Source organism: Colletotrichum fioriniae, assembly GCF_027942845.1.
Source record: "Colletotrichum fioriniae strain IMI 355084 chromosome Unknown scaffold_6, whole genome shotgun sequence".
NCBI lineage: Eukaryota > Fungi > Ascomycota > Sordariomycetes > Glomerellales > Glomerellaceae > Colletotrichum > Colletotrichum fioriniae.
The window spans coordinates 1,223,703-1,242,687 of NW_027076842.1; the positions used below are offsets into that span (position 1 = coordinate 1,223,703).

General features: G+C 52.4%; 7 protein-coding genes across 7 annotated transcripts; 3 read left to right on the forward strand and 4 right to left on the reverse strand.

Moving 5' to 3' along the window:
* Positions 1 to 1,353: 1,353 nt before the first annotated feature.
* KRR1 (ribosomal RNA assembly protein krr1) lies at positions 1,354 to 2,408 on the forward strand (the record flags this gene model as incomplete). The annotated part of the gene is made up of 2 exons (XM_053189613.1): positions 1,354 to 1,607; positions 1,691 to 2,408. The coding sequence occupies 2 exons, from the start codon at positions 1,354 to 1,356 to the stop codon at positions 2,406 to 2,408; spliced, it is 972 nt and encodes a 323-aa protein (XP_053053066.1).
* Positions 2,409 to 2,880: 472 nt separating this feature from the next.
* N0V96_005768 (uncharacterized protein) lies at positions 2,881 to 3,726 on the reverse strand (the record flags this gene model as incomplete). Its single annotated transcript, XM_053189612.2, has 2 exons — positions 2,881 to 3,016; positions 3,086 to 3,726. 2 exons carry the CDS (start codon positions 3,724 to 3,726, stop codon positions 2,881 to 2,883), a joined length of 777 nt encoding a protein of 258 aa, XP_053053065.2.
* An 827-nt stretch (positions 3,727 to 4,553) lies between these two features.
* Positions 4,554 to 5,695, reverse strand: YOG1 (Zinc-type alcohol dehydrogenase-like protein YogA; the record flags this gene model as incomplete). Its single annotated transcript, XM_053189611.2, has 2 exons — positions 4,554 to 5,580; positions 5,637 to 5,695. 2 exons carry the CDS (start codon positions 5,693 to 5,695, stop codon positions 4,554 to 4,556), a joined length of 1,086 nt encoding a protein of 361 aa, XP_053053064.2.
* A 558-nt stretch (positions 5,696 to 6,253) lies between these two features.
* N0V96_005770 (uncharacterized protein) lies at positions 6,254 to 7,276 on the reverse strand (the record flags this gene model as incomplete). The annotated part of the gene is made up of 2 exons (XM_053189610.2): positions 6,254 to 6,660; positions 6,730 to 7,276. The coding sequence occupies 2 exons, from the start codon at positions 7,274 to 7,276 to the stop codon at positions 6,254 to 6,256; spliced, it is 954 nt and encodes a 317-aa protein (XP_053053063.2).
* Positions 7,277 to 8,614: 1,338 nt separating this feature from the next.
* N0V96_005771 (uncharacterized protein) lies at positions 8,615 to 9,666 on the forward strand (the record flags this gene model as incomplete). The annotated part of the gene is made up of 2 exons (XM_053189609.2): positions 8,615 to 8,760; positions 8,826 to 9,666. The coding sequence occupies 2 exons, from the start codon at positions 8,615 to 8,617 to the stop codon at positions 9,664 to 9,666; spliced, it is 987 nt and encodes a 328-aa protein (XP_053053062.2).
* Positions 9,667 to 14,982: 5,316 nt separating this feature from the next.
* Positions 14,983 to 16,093, reverse strand: N0V96_005772 (uncharacterized protein; the record flags this gene model as incomplete). Its single annotated transcript, XM_053189608.2, has 2 exons — positions 14,983 to 15,323; positions 15,478 to 16,093. 2 exons carry the CDS (start codon positions 16,091 to 16,093, stop codon positions 14,983 to 14,985), a joined length of 957 nt encoding a protein of 318 aa, XP_053053061.2.
* Positions 16,094 to 17,348: 1,255 nt separating this feature from the next.
* N0V96_005773 (uncharacterized protein) lies at positions 17,349 to 17,843 on the forward strand (the record flags this gene model as incomplete). The annotated part of the gene is made up of 2 exons (XM_053189607.2): positions 17,349 to 17,452; positions 17,555 to 17,843. The coding sequence occupies 2 exons, from the start codon at positions 17,349 to 17,351 to the stop codon at positions 17,841 to 17,843; spliced, it is 393 nt and encodes a 130-aa protein (XP_053053060.2).
* Positions 17,844 to 18,985: the final 1,142 nt, after the last annotated feature.

The window sequence follows — 18,985 nt, forward strand, 5'->3', positions numbered from 1 at the left end:
ATGCCACTTCGCGATCGCAAGGCGCGCGTGTGGTGCAGTCGCAAGTTTTTCGCAAGAGACCCAAGTACAAGGCTCAAAAAAGTGGCTTGCGAGGAGAATTCGGGTCTAGGCGCGAAGTTGAGGTTGCGAGACGTGTGTGTTTGTGTGCAGTCAGGCCGTGGGTGGTAGATGGCAGGTACAAATACGTAGGAGTGCGAAAAAAAATTGTTCAGCGGGAAGACGCGCTGGAGGCGACTCAGAAAGGAGCAAATGGTTGAGTTGGAGGGGGGAGACAGGTACGTTCCCTACCTTAGGACAGAATTGCGGGGAGGAGACTAAGGTTACAAGGTAAAGCTACAGCCAGGTCTCAGACATTACGAAGGCACGTTGGACACAAAAGCTGGTTGACTTTTGGAATAGGGGAAAATAGATGGAATGGTGAACGGATTGATTTCATGCCGCATCCCCTTAATCGATCAGGATGGAGGGCCAAATTTACTGGGGATGGGGATGGACGGGACGCGATAACTGCCAACTGAGCCTATCGGCGATACTGATTACCCAGCTGGTAGTCCCACTGGACCGTATTACGGAAGCCGCGATTTGATTGGATCGGCTACCCCATTCAGCCTTACAGCACGCGCTGTGTTGATGTGTCAGGATCTTGAAGTTTTCTCTCCCTGATCATCAGAAAGAGTAGGTAGGTAATACTTGGGGGGGTCGCAACGGCCCCAGTACCCGCAAGCATAAGCGTTGGAAGAAGGTTCGTTGTTATCTACTATGAAGATCTCACGGCAACGCCGACCCTTAGGTAGGGTGGTACAGACAAACTTTGCAGATTCCCGATTTGGAGCGCCGGTGAGAGAACCTCGAAAACTTGGACACATACGTGCGATCGATCACTCTGCTCGGATGGATTTGGCATTCAGAGTGACATGCCACAACAGTGCTCGCCAGAATCCTAACGCTACCGGTCAACTGGACCCCAGTGGTGGCTCTCACAAAGATCTAAGGGTTCGCAACTAAGCAGCAACTTTGAAAGCAGTAGCCCTGAATTAATTAGACACGTCGGTCCAATGCGCATTCCCGACATACCACTAACTTGCAGCTGCATTCAAATCGCATAAGTTGTCAAGGTTAAAGCCACTACCATTGATACCGTCACTGTTCTCCCACGATGTGAAATGGGCCGGCTTCACCTTGAGGATGCCGGACTCGGCCCCATAAAAACCGGTGTACCCCACGTGCCGTCGCCAGCGTTATCGATAAGAAAAAGTTCGCCGCAGCCACCAGTAGGTAAGTAACTACGAAACTTTTCTCGTATACAATTCGGCGTCAACTCCACTGTCTTGCAAACACGCGACAACCGACAAGATGCCCTCCACATACAAGAAGGACAAGCCGTGGGACACGGACGACATCGACAAATGGAAAATCGACGCCTTTACACCGGCCGACAATGCCGGCGGCACATTCGCTGAGGAATCCTCCTTCCAGATCGTCTTCCCCAAGTACCGCGAAGTGTACCTCAAGGAGGCATGGCCTCTCGTCACAAAGGCTCTCGAGAAGACGGGCATCGCATGCTCGCTCGACTTGATTGAGGGTTCAATGACCGTCAAGACGACAAGGTTCGTATTTCAATTTGCAATCCTCTTCCTCAATACTCAGCCCACTCCATCACAGTGACTGACATGCTGCTCTTTGCCTCCAGAAAAACATTTGACCCCGCCGCAATCCTTAACGCCCGCGACCTCATCAAGCTCCTGGCCCGAAGTGTCCCCGCGCCGCAGGCTCTCAAGATCCTCGACGACGGCGTCGCATGCGATATCATCAAGATCCGCAACCTGGTCCGCAACAAGGAGCGCTACGTCAAGCGCCGCCAGCGCATCCTCGGCCCCAACGGCTCGACCCTCAAGGCCCTCGAGCTGCTCACCCAGACCTACATCCTCGTGCAGGGCAGCACCGTCTCCGTCATGGGGCCCTACAAGGGCCTCAAGGAGGTGCGCCGCGTCGTCCAGGACTGCATGGAGAACATCCACCCCATCTACCACGTCAAGGAGCTCATGATCAAGCGCGAGCTCGCAAAGGACCCCGAGCTCGCCGAGGAGAGCTGGGACCGCTTCCTGCCTAATTTTAAGAAGAAGTCGCTCAGCCGCCGCCGCGTGCCGCACAACGTCACGGACAAGACCAAAAAGGTCTACACGCCCTTCCCGCCCGCGCCCGAGAAGAGCAAGGTCGACAAGCAGATCGAGACGGGCGAGTACTTTTTGGGCAAGGAGGCCAAGAACAAGGCCGCGCAGGCCGAGCGCTTGGAGCAGCAGAAGCAGAAGAAGGAGGAGAAGTTGCGCGAGAGGGAAAAGGACTTTATACCCCCCGAAGAGCTCGGCCACAAGAGGAAGAAGAGAAAGAAGAGCGAGGACGACGAGTGAGGGGTGAGGGGAACGTGGGACGTAGAGAAGGCGGAAGAAATTGTGTAGACTGGGACAGGTGTCTGTTGCATCTTTGCAGAAAAGGGGTCGCTACATACGTAGGTGAGATGTTAGCTCACTCAAGATACCCTTCCATGCAAGAGTTCAAGAGTCTTCTGACATGTCGGCGATCTACCCAGACTATACCCCCTGAAGGGCTGTAAATCAAAAGCGAAATGTCAATATAGGAAAAGGTCATGATGTGTAATGCAATTGTCTTGAGAAACTAAGGTGGTGTTCGCTACCTAAGCTGGGTGACCCAGTATTTACTCTATCTCCAACCTTTGTGTTTCCCCGGACAAGTTCTGCTCCTTTGGGGCCAATCCGAAATCATGACTTCCGTTGTTGAAGGCGTGCGATCGAGTTATCTGTCATGCAGAGGAACAAATTCCAGCATTCTACAGCCCCTGCAGACACCTGTACCGATCTGGCCTCAATTCTTCGGCTTCATCGAGCAGTCGAAGGTACGATGATAGTAGTAGCTAGCTGGGACAGGGCCACCCTCTGGCGATTCGGGATAGTAAATCTCCCATCCGGGGGCGTAGCTGTTGTAGTATTTGCCACCGTACCTAGTGTAAACTGTGTTAGTCTTCATCCAACAAGAAGCGACATAAAGTTTGGAGAGAACGAGCACTTACGCCATGTGAGGCCAGCGATCCTTGTGGGCGAAGAAGAGGGTGACATAAGGAAGGGGGCTGCAAATTGGCTGCCAGTCGCCCCATTGAAAAGGAACGTTCTCTCCGAAAAGCTCGCAGGCGTTGTTGAAGACCCAGCCGCGACTAGGCCACTGTCTCCAGCCCGGCCAGTCGGCCTGGCACCAGATACCGAGCTGACAGTCGCCAACAATCGGGCTTGGAGTACACCAGTTTTGCGGGTCAGGGGGTTCCTTCTCGAGGTCGTAATTCTCGCCGCATCTTGGGACTCGCTTGCCGATGCTAGAGAGAGATTTGTCGTGCTGCTCAAGGTTGTACTCGACGGTCTCGCGCTTGCGATCGAGGCCGGCGGTCTTGACGAGGTGGGCCCAGATCTCTTTGTTGACGGGGATGATCTTGTGGCCATGTTTGAGGGCCTCCCCTTCGGTGATGTTGAGGGGGTTGTTGTGAGGGAATTCTTTGGGAGCGAGGTGAGGGCCAATGGAAATGTCGCGCTTGGAAAGACCGTTGCTAAAGGTGGCTTCAGGGGAAACGTCAATGGTGTTGAGATCTGCATTTCCACCTGCAGCGGCGACGACATTGACGTTCGCAAGGAACATCAAGGCCATGGCCGTGACAATGAACATGGCTTGATGCCACATCGTGAGAAGATTGTATACGCTGTACCAGTTGTATGAGTTTGCGAGCGACAAGCTTGATGTATTGCTGTGGTTGAGATGGGTGAGGGAGAGACAGGATTCTTTTCCTCTCTGTTGCAGGTGAAAGAAGAAGCTCGGAGAACAGAGAGAAGTATCTCCAAGAGGGGCCTTGTACCTGGCGTGAGGAAAGAGAGAAGGGTAGACAGGAAGAAGCCAGTGGCCAGGTTTGAATGTGAATATTCACCATTTCCAAGGCCACCCATCACGTGCGTATATTCACTGACTTACATGTAGTTTGACCAGACTCCTGATGAGGCCTATGCCAAGGGTGAGATAACCAACCAAACTCAAAGAACCAGATCAGGAAGGCACGACCCAACACGGACCGAAAGTCCTCTGAAAGATCCCATGACTGAGCTTGTGTTTGTGTGACCTCTCTTGAAAAACAGCGGAAAGGCCCAAACACATCTCGAGGGAAGTCCTTTAGGTAGACAGCAACTACGCCCCTCGAGAACGTAGGTCCTGCTGAGGACAGCAATATTCTTGAGGCTACACACCTGGTTGATGTGTTGGAGGATACAATGGGCTTGCCCAATCAGCTTGCCCTGTACGGCATAGACGTACGAGTTAATTGGGAGGTCTCTGAGATAGTGGTCAACCAAATGGAATGAATCATTGAAGACAGAGGACAATAGTTTCCTCGTGTAAGAGCACTTTCAATCCTTGTTAAGGTTTATTAAATTCAGAGAAATCCCCGGTGCTGGTAGGGATACTCTACATGTACTATGTCGTATACTGGAACACAAGCTTCTCCCTTACAGTTTAGGCGACGCAGAGGGCTCCTCAAACTCAACCACAAGTTTGCCAAACTGCTTGCCCGCTTCCATATCCTTGAAAAGCCCATCAATGCCCTCGAGATTCGTCAGGCCCTTGACCGTTCGACTAACAACAGGTCTAATCTTCTTCTCCCTCACGAAGGCAACCATATCCCTGAACTCCTCTCGCGATCCCATAGTCGTGCCCTTAAGCTCCACGTTCTTGAGGACAGCCTGCATCAGCCAATCCATCTGCGGCGACACCGTCATGCCATACTGGCTAATCACACCGCCGGGCTTGAGCACCTTGACCGCCTTTCCCACAATCTCTCCGCCGGCACCGTCGACCACGGCGTCGAGGTACGGCCGCGATTTGGGCATCTGTGCCTGCAGCTCCTTCTCCCACCCCTTCTTCTTGTAGTTCACGCCCCCGGCGGCGCCCATGCTCTTGGCCTTTTCAATCTTGGCCTCGTCGCCAGAGGTGACGTAGACGTTGCAGCCGAACGCGACGGCGAACTGAAGGACCTGGAGCGCCACGCCGCCTCCGATGCCCGTGACGAGGATGTTTCTGCCCTTCTCTGCGTTTCCGCTCTTCGTCACGAGCGCGCGCCAGCCCGTGAGCCCGACGAGGGGTAGGGCGGCGCCTTCGGCGGGTGTGAGGTGCTCCGGGGCCAGCTCGACCTCGTCCTGGGGGAGGGCGAGGTAATCTTGCGCGGTGCCGTCCGGGTACGTCTGAGTAGCGCCGATGACACTGAATTTGCGAATGTCTTCCGGCCCGTCCGGGCTCGAGGCCCAGCCGCGGCTGGGTGTGATGAGGACGGGCTTGTTGAGGAGGCTTCTGTCTGCGTCCTTTCCGACCTCGACTACGATGCCGTACCCGTCTGCCATTAAAGGGTGGTCAAACGAGATGCCTGGATACAGGTGGCGCCGGATGAAGAGATCACGGTGGTTGAGAGCGGCGGCGGTTAATCGCACCAAGACATCTTTGGGCCCTGGGGTCGGCTTGGGGACTTCATTGAGTTGGAGGCTGAGATTTGAATTAATTACGGTAATGTCATTAACAATGGAAAAGAGATTCCTCACGGATAGTACACCTTCCCGGGCTTTCCCTCGATCTTTTTGACGGTAATAGAGTGAGGCATGGTCAATGTGCAATGTGCTGTGTCGTCACTGATCCTATAGAGATCCAATCCGGTGTCGCAAATCCAATGGAACGGGGGCCACGCCAGCTCTTATGTGAACAGAAAAGATTGAACCGAGCGAGATTAATAATATGATATACCGGGTCGCTGCCGACGTTGACGTTGTGATTTGGTGGGGGAGTAGACGTCCCCCGGCCTCCTATCCCTCCACTCAGCCGGGGCCGAACTCCCCGCATTCAGTGACGAGACCTCGGTACTTTCCCCACGCGGCGGTGGCGCGGGGGGCTGCAACACATGGGCCAATTGACGCAACGTACCTTGTCAGGAACACCAGCACTTACATGCTCTCTACCCCATTCGATCTTCGTGATACCTTCATGTGCACGTGCGAAATAGGAAGACTGGCTGTCTCAGACGACTTGTCTAAGTTCATTAATGACCGTGGCCGACGTTAACTAACTATACAATAGACGCTTCTACATCCCTCATCTCTTATACACGGGAGTCAAACAACCTCGTTTCCACGCTCTCACTACCTGCACGACATGAACTCTCTCTTTACCAAGTCACACCCTGCATCTTTACAGGCACATGTAACAACCGATCACCGGCCTTGGTGGGACTAGGCATGTTCCCAGCCCTCACGTTGACCTGCAGCGCCCAGTGCATGAGCCTGGGCTCGCCGAGCCCCGAGTCCCTCTCCTCGCGCCACTTGACAAAGTCTTCCTCCGTCACGTTCTGCGCCAGGTGCTTGTTCTCCGTCTTTTGCTTCGCAACCTCCGTCGCCGCCAGGGGTCCGCGGTGGGCCGGCGGGTAATCATGCCCTGTCCAGATCTTGGTGGTCTCTGGCAGGTCGAGCAGCCGGCGTACCGACGCGAAGAGGTCGCGGGCGTTGCCGCCGGGGAAGTCGCACCGTGCGGACCCGATATCGTGGTTGAAGAGGGAATCGCCCGCAAAAACGTTTGCTATTGGAAGTGTTGGTCAGTATGATGGGGCTAATACTTCTTGGTGATTGTCTGTGGGGAAGTGCTCACCTCCGATCATGTAGCCCATGTGGTCGGGCGTATGGCCCGGTAGGTGGATGGCTTTAGCCTTGAGGTCTCCAATCTCGAAGACCTCGTCGTCGTCGAGCAGTCTGTCAAAGGCATTGGCGTACTCGTCTTTGGAGATGCCATACTTCTCGGCGAATCTCTCCTGCACAACTCCGATCCGCCTACCGATGCAGATCTTGGGGGCCGCGCCGTCCTGTGCCTCCCGCAGCCGAGACTGTAAATATTTTGATGCCGTCAAGTGATCGGCGTGGACGTGTGTCTCCAGGATATTGACAACACTGTAGCCATTCTCTTTTATAACGTCAAGAAGGCCGTCGGCTGTTTGTGTAGAGATGGCGTTCTTTGCTGGATCGAAATCCAAGACGGAGTCGATGATCACGGCGGCCTTGGTCGAAGGGTCGGCTACGATGTACTGCCATGTGCCTGTGACCGGCTCAAAGATCTCGTGGATTGTGGGTTCTTGAGCCATGTCTGAGTGTGTAAGTGAGGCGTTGAGGATATGTTCTCGCAACTGGTTGACCCGCTTCATCGGCTAGTGTTGGTGGTTTTACTAATAATGTAGTTTCAAGATGAAGGATCACAATATGGCCACTTGCTCAACTCTTATATCTAAACTCTCGAAACATCTCACTTAAGCCTCGCCGTCCATGAATACATAATCTAGAGAGCATGAAGCCCCTCGGTCACGGTAGTAGTCACCGAAAGAAGCACAGGCTTACGGAAGCCCCCGAGAGATGTAATCCATCCCGGTGAGGAAGGGGTATCCACTCTCGGTGATGCCCGTGCGTTCCGGCAGTTCCCCGACGTCGGCGACCGTTTCTTCAAAGTGGTCGCCGTCCTCTCCCAGGCCCTTTGGCTTGAGGGGGGGAGAGAGAGAAAGAGAGAGAACAACCCTTGTGGATTCGAGTTCGCGACCCAGGACCATCCTGGGACGGGATTCAACTGATTTCCTGCAACCTTATTGATCCCCCCTACCTCGGACACCTTGCTCTGCCCAATCAATCCTTTGCTGACGGACTTCATGGTCCCTGAACTGCCGACCTTGAAGAATGGCGCACGCACCATCTGCATCACCTGTTCTTGAATTGCATCTTTATCTCATCGGGGATCTGAAATGCGTGCAAATCGAACCGCCATACTCTTTCAGAGATAGCAGCTTCTTTCACACCACGAAGAAAACTTTGGATACACATCCCCAAAGGACTCAAAATAAGCTAGTGCCATGTCGTTAGTTAGCTCCCAAAAGGCGTCATTGCTATCCGAAAAGGGAACAAGTTAACAATAAACGCCACTAGCCATCCGTCACTTACACTCTAAACCGCCTTTGACAAAACTCAACCCAGACGCCTGGCTCGGCCGCAGAAACAGAGTACGGGATGGGGTCTAACCACTATTACCACTTACCTGACCAAGGCGGGTAGAGGCTCTACAGGGGTTGGCCCTCTTCACTCTTCGGCCTTTGACAATGGGGGCGAAGATTATTAACCAAGGGCCCCGCTACCGGTCCATTTTTCCCTCTCTCTTCAAGTCCCCGAACGTATCTGGGCTTTCGGGCTTGATTCACTAAGCAGACCCGAGAACTTGGCAAATTCGATAATCTTCCCAAACGTTTGAACTCTTCTGTTGGCAGTTTTGGCTTCAGACTGTATAAGTTCGTCCCGAGACAGCTTGAGGAGTTTGAAGCTTTTGAACTTCCACCACACATCACCTCCTCTTCCTCGCTTAACCAGTCATAGAAGAGAAAACCTCTCATATATACAGTACACACCCGCCAAACTCCCAGCTTGCAGCAGTTCGTCCCAGAACGTTTCCCGCGGAGCAGCCACACTCTCATCTTCTCTATCCTATATCCACAGCCGACCAAGCCATGGCGACAACGGCCCTCTCGGGCGCCGCATTCGGCGCCGCCTTGGTAGCAGCGGGCGTCTACCAACCCTCCGTCATCATCGCCCAGCTCAAGTTCGAGAACTGGCACATGATCCAGGCCTTCCTTGCAGCCGCAGCAAGCAGCACGTACGTCCAACTATCCCAGCACCTGCTTCCCTCAAATCCTCCCACACAACTGACACGATATACAGCGTCTTCGTCCTCGTACTGGACCAGGCGGGCTACGTCCGCCCGCAGCCCCGCAGCCCCTCGCGTCTAGGCCTCTTCTCCCAGTATGACGGCAACATCCTCGGCGGCTCCATCCTCGGCGCCGGCATGGCCATCTCCGGCTCCTGCCCCGGCACCGTCCTCGCCCAGATCGCCGTCGGCACCAAATCCGGCCCCTACGTCCTCGGCGGCGCCGTCCTCGCCGGCATCATGTGGACCGGCTTCCTCCAGAAACTCCTCACCAGTAACGCCAGCTCGGCACCGCCCGAGAACCCCAAGCTCACCGTCCACGAGCGTGCCGGTCTGAGCAGAGCCGTCGCTTTCGTCGGCGTGGAGGCACTTTTCACGGGCGTCATCTACGCCAGCATGAAGTATACTCCCGCCAGCCCCTACGCCGTCGTCGCTCCCACCGTCGGCGGACTCCTGATTGGTCTGGCGCAGCTCTTCTCGCTGCTCTCACGCAAGTCCATGCTCGGTGTGTCGACTTCCTACGACGAGATTGGACGGTATTTCTGGTGGGCGGTTCAGGGTGGCGGCGAAAAGGGGAAGCCATCGTATAGCAACATTCTCTTCTCTGCGAGTTTGGCCGCCGGCGCGTGGGCTGTTGCGACGGCATACCCCGAGTTTGCCCTTGGTGCTGCTGATACGGCGGTCTCGCCACAGCTGGCGGTAGTAGGAGGTTTCCTCATTGGCCTGGGATCGAGAATCGGCGGGGGTTGTACTTCTGGACATGGACTCAGCGGCATTTCTCTTTTCTCAACTGCCAGCTTCATCACAGTTGCCTCCATGTTCGGCGCTGGCGCCCTTGTCGCTTCTTACCTCTGATGCAAGCTGTATCTGGGTAAGTTACATCGAAATGGCGCCTAGAGGCACCAACCTAGTTACTAAGCCCTGAAGCGGCTTTACGAAATTTCATGCACCTTGCCGTGCAGTTGCACGGCAAGAAGATGGAGATAATACTACCACCACATTCTGGTAGCCGGGCGCGTATAGGACCGTACCCGTACCACCACCAACCATTTAGAGATGCCTCATGTATAATGCGTGTTGGCGCTAAGCGAAAGGCTCTATGACATGGGCCTACTGCATATGCATATTGCATGGAGGTGGATACTTTAGGCAGTTACAAATGATAGACATTCTTACACCAACATGTTAAAGCCTGCTCTCCTTCGGTTGGAAACAAGAGGCCCCCTATGGGTGTTTCGTTCAGCTATCCTGGTCCGAACCACTAAGACAGCATACATACATCCATCGAAGTTCCAGCGCCTACCAAGCACCAAGAGGCACACACTCGATATCGTTGATGAATCAACAACACAAAACCGACGACTGATTGCGCATGAATGCGCAAGAATCACAGCAAAATGATGCGGGCCTTTCTGTTCGCCCTTGTGCTCGCTGCGAGCGTTGCAGCAGATGATGGAGACGACTTCGTCAATAATCTGTTCTCAGACCTAGCACCGTCAGTTCAGCGTCCTCAGATCCTTCACATCAGCTCTAAAGATGTATACTGACATAAATACATGTACAAAGATTGCTCACCCTGTTCGGGGAGAGAGTCACTATGCAGTTTATGAGTCAATCACTAGGCTGGGCTGACAATATTGTCCTGGCCATGGTGCCTCTGGGAATTATTACCATAGTAATTAGCGCAATAAGAGTCGGAGGGCCCGGGTTCCTCAAAGCACTTATTGGCAGAGCTAGAGAGAATCTCGCTGTTGCTGAACAAGAGCTAATGTCGTCTACGTCAACAGAGGTCTGCGAGCTCTGGAACAGTCATGAGGTCGTAAGATGTATGGGGTCGGCTCCAGTGGCAGAGTTCATTTGCTTGCTGCCTGAGTATGGGGTGACCGATGGTGTTCAAGTGGAGGTCATGCCTTTTGATAAGGTCAAGAATCAATATTTTGCTGGTGAGCTCCTCAATCGGATTGAATATGCACGATCTCACTCTCATGTTAGAGAACGAGTCCCCAGGAAATCTCCTCCGCAAAGCAATGTCGTTGAATTCGTCGGCTTCCACGGAACAAGACAAGGAGAAATCATCACACTCAACAAACACGCCGAAGTCACGCATCATTATTACACGGAACCCACGAAAGAGCTCGCCAAATATCACTCTCAACTCTCATAACATCACAAGCAGAGCTGAATTACGCATAGCAGCAGTATGGGGCGTTGTGCTCCAGCTAGGACTCATTGCATACGCCGGATGTTCCGTACATTACCCATCACTAGGTTTTCTCAAGGATGGAGAGCCAGTCGCTCAGTACGCGTTCCCATGCCATTGGGTGGGGACACTTCTGCTGGTTGTTGGCCTCCTCCTTTGCGGCCACGTTGTAGAGAGCAGCACTATCGAAGAGGAATTCCGGCCCTCTCACGAATTGACGGCGCAGTTGGTCTGGCTACAGCAAACCAAAACGGCCAGTGATCAGGTATTCGACTCGTTCGCAATCTATGCGAAAACCAAACGGTCTTTCATAACAACATCGGAACGCAGGCGCGGTGAGAGAAAGCCTCCAGGGCCTCACTTGAACCAGGTAGTCATGCCAGATATCGCTCCTGTGAACGAAAAACCTGGGATCTCTTTGGAGCTGGAAGCTAGCATTGGAACAGTCGTCAGTCTGTGTGGATACATCGTCCAGTTCTGTGGCCTGCGTGGGCTACACTGGTCAGTATCTATTGCACAGCTCGGCGCTATCCTCTTAATGACTGCTGTAAGGGCCTGGGTTCGGCGGGGTCTCGCAGATCCACCAAGATCTCTTCAAACTCGGCCAGGCTACGAACTCGATTGGTTTGCAACGACGTTTGCGGACATCCCGAATAGCCCTTGGATACCTGGCGCCAAATACAAAACCCAGGCATGGAGTATCAAAAGTTTGCAAGCACAAGTCAACGAATTCGAGGAAGACGTTCCGCAAGAAAGTTCGACAGTCTCAACCGAACATCGTGTTGTCATGATCAGGAGGGACCTAGCCCAGCTGACAAGCTGGCAGGGGCCTGCGTCCGCGGAAGCTGTCTCTCTTGCACGGTCCGTTGAGACTACAATGAACACACTGTTCCGGTATTCGGAGCTAAGTAATTTTACCTGCTCTCTGGCAGCTCATGGAGAGGTCATCTATTTTCGATTGAACCCGTTAGAAGGGAAATGGAATGCTCATGCTGATGAGCTTGAAGCAGCCTTGTCGATGTGGCTTTTCTCCGTTGATGAGCTTGAGAAGAACGAAGAGATAAACCATCAGGACATCGTGGGAGACAAGAAAGACGACAAGTTGCTTCGCGTCAAAGGATCGCCTTCGAGGCCTGGTTTGCGTGTTCTTGGCTCATACACGGAGAGTTTGCATCGAGACCTCTCGTGGTGGATGCCCAGCGAGACAGCTAGGATTAAAAGATTGTCAAGATTGACAAATCTCCCAGAACGTGGCATTACGACTGATGCAACATGCAAGGAAAATTATAGAGTTGTTGGACTTGGTGGATCCGAGATCGATCGTCGGCAATTTGGTGTAGAAGAATTGCCCGAATTCACAGTCAATATGGAGCGACGTAAGGATGATAAGATGGACGTCTCTGAATTCTACTGGTTCTCTTCAATATACGAAAGAAGAGGCGAGGAGAAAACACAGAAGACTTCCCCCGGGATAGAGGGTAACAACTCCAGCCATGACGTCTTGGTCGCCGAGTTCCACGGTCCCTTGAAGTTGTTGTATGCGCAGGACATCTTCTCGAGCTATTTCAGGGCTGCAGTAATGACCCTTAAACAGCCGCTTGAAGGTCCCGTGGAAACACGTCCAAAGCATGAAGCGAAGGCCGATACAAACTGGAAGTCTTTCGCCCTCCATAACGACCAACTTTTAAAGCTGGCGAAGAATATTGAAGACACTGGACTCGGTAATCTCAGTGACGTTTACCTGAGCATTATTCCGGCGCTTAGCGTGGAAAACAAGCTTCCGGGGGTTTCTCTCATTGTCGACTTGGCAGCAGAGAATGCCCGATATCACGAGAGGCAGCAGCATTGGCAGCAGGCGGGAGCGGTGTACTTGTGGCCATTCCGCGTCGCCATGACATTCTCCGTTGAGAATGAACTATCCACTCTAGCGACAGTCAGAATCGTGGATTTCCTGAGGCAGGTCAGCTTGGCCTTGAATTTGAGCGGTGAACAGATACAGTTCAACGGACGACATCATTATGCATTGTATTCCATGAGGGCCATGTGTTTTTTGAAGAGAGATCTCGAGAACGAGATTCGTTCCGCACTCCATGGACCACTCGAAGTTGCATCGACCGTATTAGCCATTCTAAAACTGTACGAGGATCAGAAGCGCCCTTGGCAGTGCAACCTCGTTGAGGACTCTACATTGGTGAGCGGAAACAATAGCGGATACAGCAAAAGTACTTACAGATATCATGAAAAGTGCCGCCACACAGACCTGAACGAAACAATCTGGACTGGAGACTACGCTCGCTTCACAAATGCAATACGTCGTAGGGAAGACGTTAACGCAAAATATATTCTTGGTTGGACACCGTTGCATTACGGAATACATTAATACGATCTCCTTATGGAATTGATAGATATAAATCGAGCAAACGTCAACGCCAACGTCAACGCGCGAGACTTGGTTGAATGGACGCCATTGCACTATGCTTGTAGGTCTGGGAAAGAGCTAGACGAAGAGGTTGGTCATGGTGTTTCAAGCCGGCGGAAAATCTCCCGGGGTAGTCTCTATTTGGTTATCTCTAGGCTCATAAAGGAGGGCGCGAACATCGACGCGCAAGGCAGAGATGGGGTCGCACCGATACACTGTGCCGCAATGACAGGATTTGTAGAGGCAGTCAAACTATTGACAGACACAGGTGCAAATATCAACATTCTTGACGCCTGGGGGAAAACAGCGCTTCACTGGGCTGCATTCTATGGGAAACGGGCCGCGGTTGAATATCTGTGGAAAATTGCGAACAGAGCATTGCGAGATAGGGAAGTAAGAACGGCTTTACACCTGGCAGTGATCTCGGGGAAGTGGGGGACAGCAACATGGCTCGTCAATAATGATGCTGACGTCATGGCCAAGGACCGGCAAGGGAGGATACCTCTGCATCAAGCTGCTTGGGATGGGATGCTCGATGTCATACAATTGATGTGCGAGAAGAGTCCCAATGCTGCAAACACTTCAGACTATGCCGGACTAACACCGCTGCGCTGCGCGGTCGAGAATGGGCAAGAGGCAGTTGTCCAATGGCTTCTCGAACATACCAGGGCCGAAGTAAACCACATATGGCAAGGAGACTCGCTCATGCTATCAGACAGAGTCGCGCGGGTATCGTTGAAATTCTGATCAAGCACGGCGCCAGCGTAACGAGCAGGACTAGGCGTGGGAGCAGCCTACTACATGAGTCCTTTTTTTACGGGAATGAAGAAATCACTGAGATGCTTTCGAAAGCAGGAGCAAGAAACAATTTTGATGATGATAGGAATTCAGTCATCAAAATGGCGAAGGGGGATGAGAAAGAACGGGTTTTCAGGAGTCTACTTGAAAAGTACGATGTAAATTTGGGTGAAGAGTAGGCGGATCATCTTTCAGCGCGCAGGGGAGCTGATCAAGCAGAGGGTGATAAAATGTGGTGGCAGCGCGATCAAACTGCGAAGACAGTACGTGACCCTTCTCTGAGTACACAGCAGGACTGCATCAACCAGAATCTCGGGCAATTGGCCGCCTCAATAACAGCAAAGAGACCAAGACCGTATATGAGAGGTGAGACAGCCTAGCAACGATGTGGTGAATGCAAGGTAAAGAGAACAGATGCAAACGTCATTGAAGCTTGGCGTCGCTCGTGTGAATCCATTTACATCAAGAGGAAGAGGCAATCAACACTGCCAGCCATTTTCATTTACTTTCCGTGGACTCAAGTTTGATAGTGATGATAAAGTACATCTGATAAGCGTCTTCATTGATATTTCAGGCCCGTCAACAATACTCCTGAGACTTAGCTTCTCCCTCCAACGCAAATAATTGTTGAGCCGGCTGCGCCGTCAAGCCTTCTGCCGACTGCCCTTTCGAAGCCAGTCATACGGCTTCAATAGTCATGTCTCACGCACCAAAGCCCCGCCAGACTTCTTGTTAAGAAGCTGCCATCTTGCTCCTAGACAACTGAGTTCGACCAGCCAGCCTGACAGACAGCACACGTGAGGGCCCATCCGGTTTGCTGATGCATATACACGTCGGAGCAAGATGAGTGTGTGTGGTTGCCACACTCAGAGCAGCACACCGTTTCTGCCTCGCCAATGTCCTTGAAGCAGACGGGGCAGGACTTGTCTTCCTTGGACTTCGTAATACCGTCGGACATGGAGGGGTCTTGGCTGGCCTCCGCTGTTGTGAAGCGGACTTTAGGGGCACGCTCGAAGAGCCTCTCGATCTCTTCGGAAAAGAGCGTTCTCTGCGGGAGTAGCTCTGCTGGTGCCCGGAAGACATGCGTCAGGACGTCTGCGATTTCGTCAGTAGTCGGATGCGAGAGAGAAAGGTAGCATTGCGGCTGACAGATTATATGTTTGCAATTGCTGCGAGGTCTGAACATCTAGTTGAGGTTAGCAATTGTTTGATAATGCTTCGGCGTTACCCACTATGCTCGAGCAGGTACACGAGGTCTTTGCTCCGATAATGACCTCGTATGTATCGGGTCCAGTCCCACGGATGCTGATGCTGACTCCGCCATTGAAATCGTTGGACTGCTTGATCACAAACATGTCTTCCTTCATCGCTTTCTTGACAGAACCAACGTGGCTCTTGTCAGTTGTGTCAACAAAGAAGCGCTTCTCGCCGTTGCTGCTGGTGTTCTTGGAGATGGGGCCGAATGGCTTGTCGTCAGGAGCGTCTCGGGTAGCAACGACCTCAGGCTTGTACGTGCTTAAGTTCTCAAGCCTCTCGACGAGAACACTCTTCTTCCCATCGTCCGGCATCTCACGCATGGCGAGCTGCTCCTTGAGCATAGGAACAGTAAGCTTGGCCCAGTCTGTGTCATCCGGTACTGGGCCCGTGTTGATGCCATAGGTGCAAAGCCCGCGGCGTGTGAGGCGCTGGATGTCGGCCGGATACTTGAGGAATGGTGACTTTTTGGACGCAGATTTTGTCGTGGGCTTGGCCTGAGCTCGGCTCTGGGTCTGTGACTCCTCGTCTAGACCGTATTCGGAGTAGAGAGTAGATTCTTGTGTCAAGGAGGGCAGAGACGACAACTCCGAAGATGGCGAGATGGACATGACAGTAGGTGAACTGCGAAGATTCTTCTATTTTCTGCTGTTTGCTGAACTAGATTCTCCCCGATGTATAGCACGCAGACCGGTTGCTTTGGTTGTTTGGTTGACAAGGGGGCTGCAGAAAGAATCGAAAGGAAGATGCTGTGGAGGGCAGTTGGGTCTGACAATGTGAAAGAGACTGACATCAGGGACAGTTGTAGAAACCAGGCGTGATGGCTCACACGGCCACCGTTCAATGTACCTGCCTCCCAGCTCTCTTCTAGAAGGAACCATATGGAGGAAATTGGTTCCAGTCGGAAGGCAGTCGCGAACATGCTTGATGACCAGTTTGAGGAAAAGGAGGCAGGTCATGGCCTACTCGTACCTTCCAAGACGATCGGTAGGAAGGTACCTTCCTTCATGGCGTCCCGGAGCATGATCGGGCGTCAAGATCCTCACCAAGGTCATCATGGTTTGAGCAGGTACCTTGAGGCAGAACCGAAGATTGCGATGTGAATAAGCCAACCTGGAAGGTGCTCTGCAGAATCTAGGTAGCCCACCATGCAAAGTGCGGCGAACTGCAGCTCGTCTAATCTTCAGTCTAAGTCGTCTTTCCCCGCTCATCCCATCATTCGATTTTGGGACTTTTTCTTTCGCACGCTCACTGCAATGCGCCAAACTTCCGTAGATATCGAACAGGAGGTTGTCAAGGCCGCTCTCACCATATGTCATTTTTGCACACTCAAGTTAGCTTGGTGAATGGCTTCACCTACGGTGTACCTTATCTCCAAGAGACCCGCTCGTTGACCTATCGTGAAGAGGTAACCCCAAAGTGGCTGCTTGACTCATCGCGCGTATGAATATCACCAGCATCGTACTCAAATTACCTTTCGCGCAGTTCAGACGCCTTGAGGACCGTGTATGCCGAGCCTCGAAACCTGTTGCGTCTCATATAGTCTTGATTCTGTTCGCTTCGCTTCGAGGCTGGGCGGTCTTTCTGAGTACCATGTTCAAAGGTCCTTTACATCCCCAGCCCATGTCCCAATACGGCCAAAACGGGCTTGTGCACAAGATTCTAATTGGCCCAGTCCATTTTTCTCGTAGAAATCGCGAGACTAACATGCGGGAATATCTGCGTTATTGCGAGTGACTCAACCTCTTTCTTCGTATATCATATCCACTACGTCCTCTTTCCTTTCCTTCCACAACTACACCTGACAAACACATCATCTCGCATCAGTTCACCTCCACCCTTTTTCAGCCCTTCTTTCAACCCATCATGTCCCGAAGAAACATCAGCTCAGGTTCTGCCTTTGAGGCACAAATCGGCTACTCCCGTGCGGTGGTCTCGGGCGATCTCATCTTTGTGTCTGGAACCACGGGGTCCGTGTCTCCCTCCACCACCCCGCCAACCTATTCAGATCATGGTTTTACAAACGCCCATGTACAAATGGGGCGTATATGCTAATAAATGCAACGGCACAGTTACAACTACGCAACAGGCGTCATATCCCCCAACATTGTCGAGCAGACGGAGCAGACGATGGAGAACATCGCCGCCGCCCTCGCCGAGGCCGGCGCCGAGATCAAGGATGTGGTGCGCGTCCGCTACATCCTCCCCGACCGCAACGACTTTCAAAAGACCTGGCCGGTGCTTCAAAAGTACTTTGGCGAGGTCCGCCCCGCGGCGACTATGATCCAGGCGGCGTTGATGGAGGACGTGATGAAGATTGAGATCGAGGTCACGGCCAAGAAGGAGGCTGCCAGTTCGTGATTGAAGCACTGCCTTGTAGTATCACGAGTCTAGAGTCCGTGTGAGAAGGTGAGATCGTCTGGTGGCTTCCGGTCTTGTGGTGAGCCTCGATACCAGAACGCCTTGCGCGGGATGATTCTGTTGTGAAGTCAACCAGGTAGTGAGGTCTTGATGAGCGAGGTGTGAGAGCAAATTGGGTTTTCCGGACTCTTGATCTGTACATTCTGCCCAATCAAATAAGTACTTGGCCCCATCTCCAAGAGCTTACGATAACTCCTACAATAAACAAACCGAGCTTGAGGTGGTTTGCCGTTGTGTGACAAGCATAACATCAAGATATGACCTACAACATCCAACAACACACGACTCATCACAAATGGAAAGATGGATTACAGTCACAGAATGAGACCAGCCTAAGTCATAAGGATGGCTAAGGGGTTTATCCTCCGTGGTTTGGCATGTCTTCAAGCTGGTGCCTTGGTCAAACCTCCTCATTCTCTCTCAACGTTGAACGATGCGATACGATCAACTTGAACAGCGGGTGTGATGGGACTAGCAGCCACCAATCAAAGACTTTTAGATTAACAACACTTGGAAAGAAAATTGCTCACCGCTCGAATATCCAGCCACAGACTCGTGAAATGAAGAATCTCCCAAGAGTGCCGGGCTACCGGAGAGCCCTTAAGTACAACCCAATCATATCTGCAAGCGGCTCTGCAGAATCCAAATTCAGGAAGATGTAAAGAATCAATTCTTATTTCGTCTAAGAAGTGTCACAATACCGAGAAACGAGGACCAGAAGGAACGTGGTGGGATAAGTATGCTGACACCACCGGGCCTGTCCAAGTCTATTCACATAGAATACTGTGAGAGAAAACAACGATACCTTGGGGCGGCGCATCATGTCATGGCATTTCTATCAAAGTGAGGTCGAGAAATCCGCAACACGGGGAGGCTATAACACTCGCAAACATATCAGCTCCCTGTCCAAACAGTCTTCAACGGCAACAGACGGCTAATCTCAACCTTCATGTCAGTCTCCAAAAGCCAAAAGGGGGTGCATTAGAACAAATACCCGAACATGGCTATGGCGGCGGCGTAGTGTAATAGCATCGAGTTGGCATATAACACAAACCTAGCACCCTATAATACGCAGCCCCTGC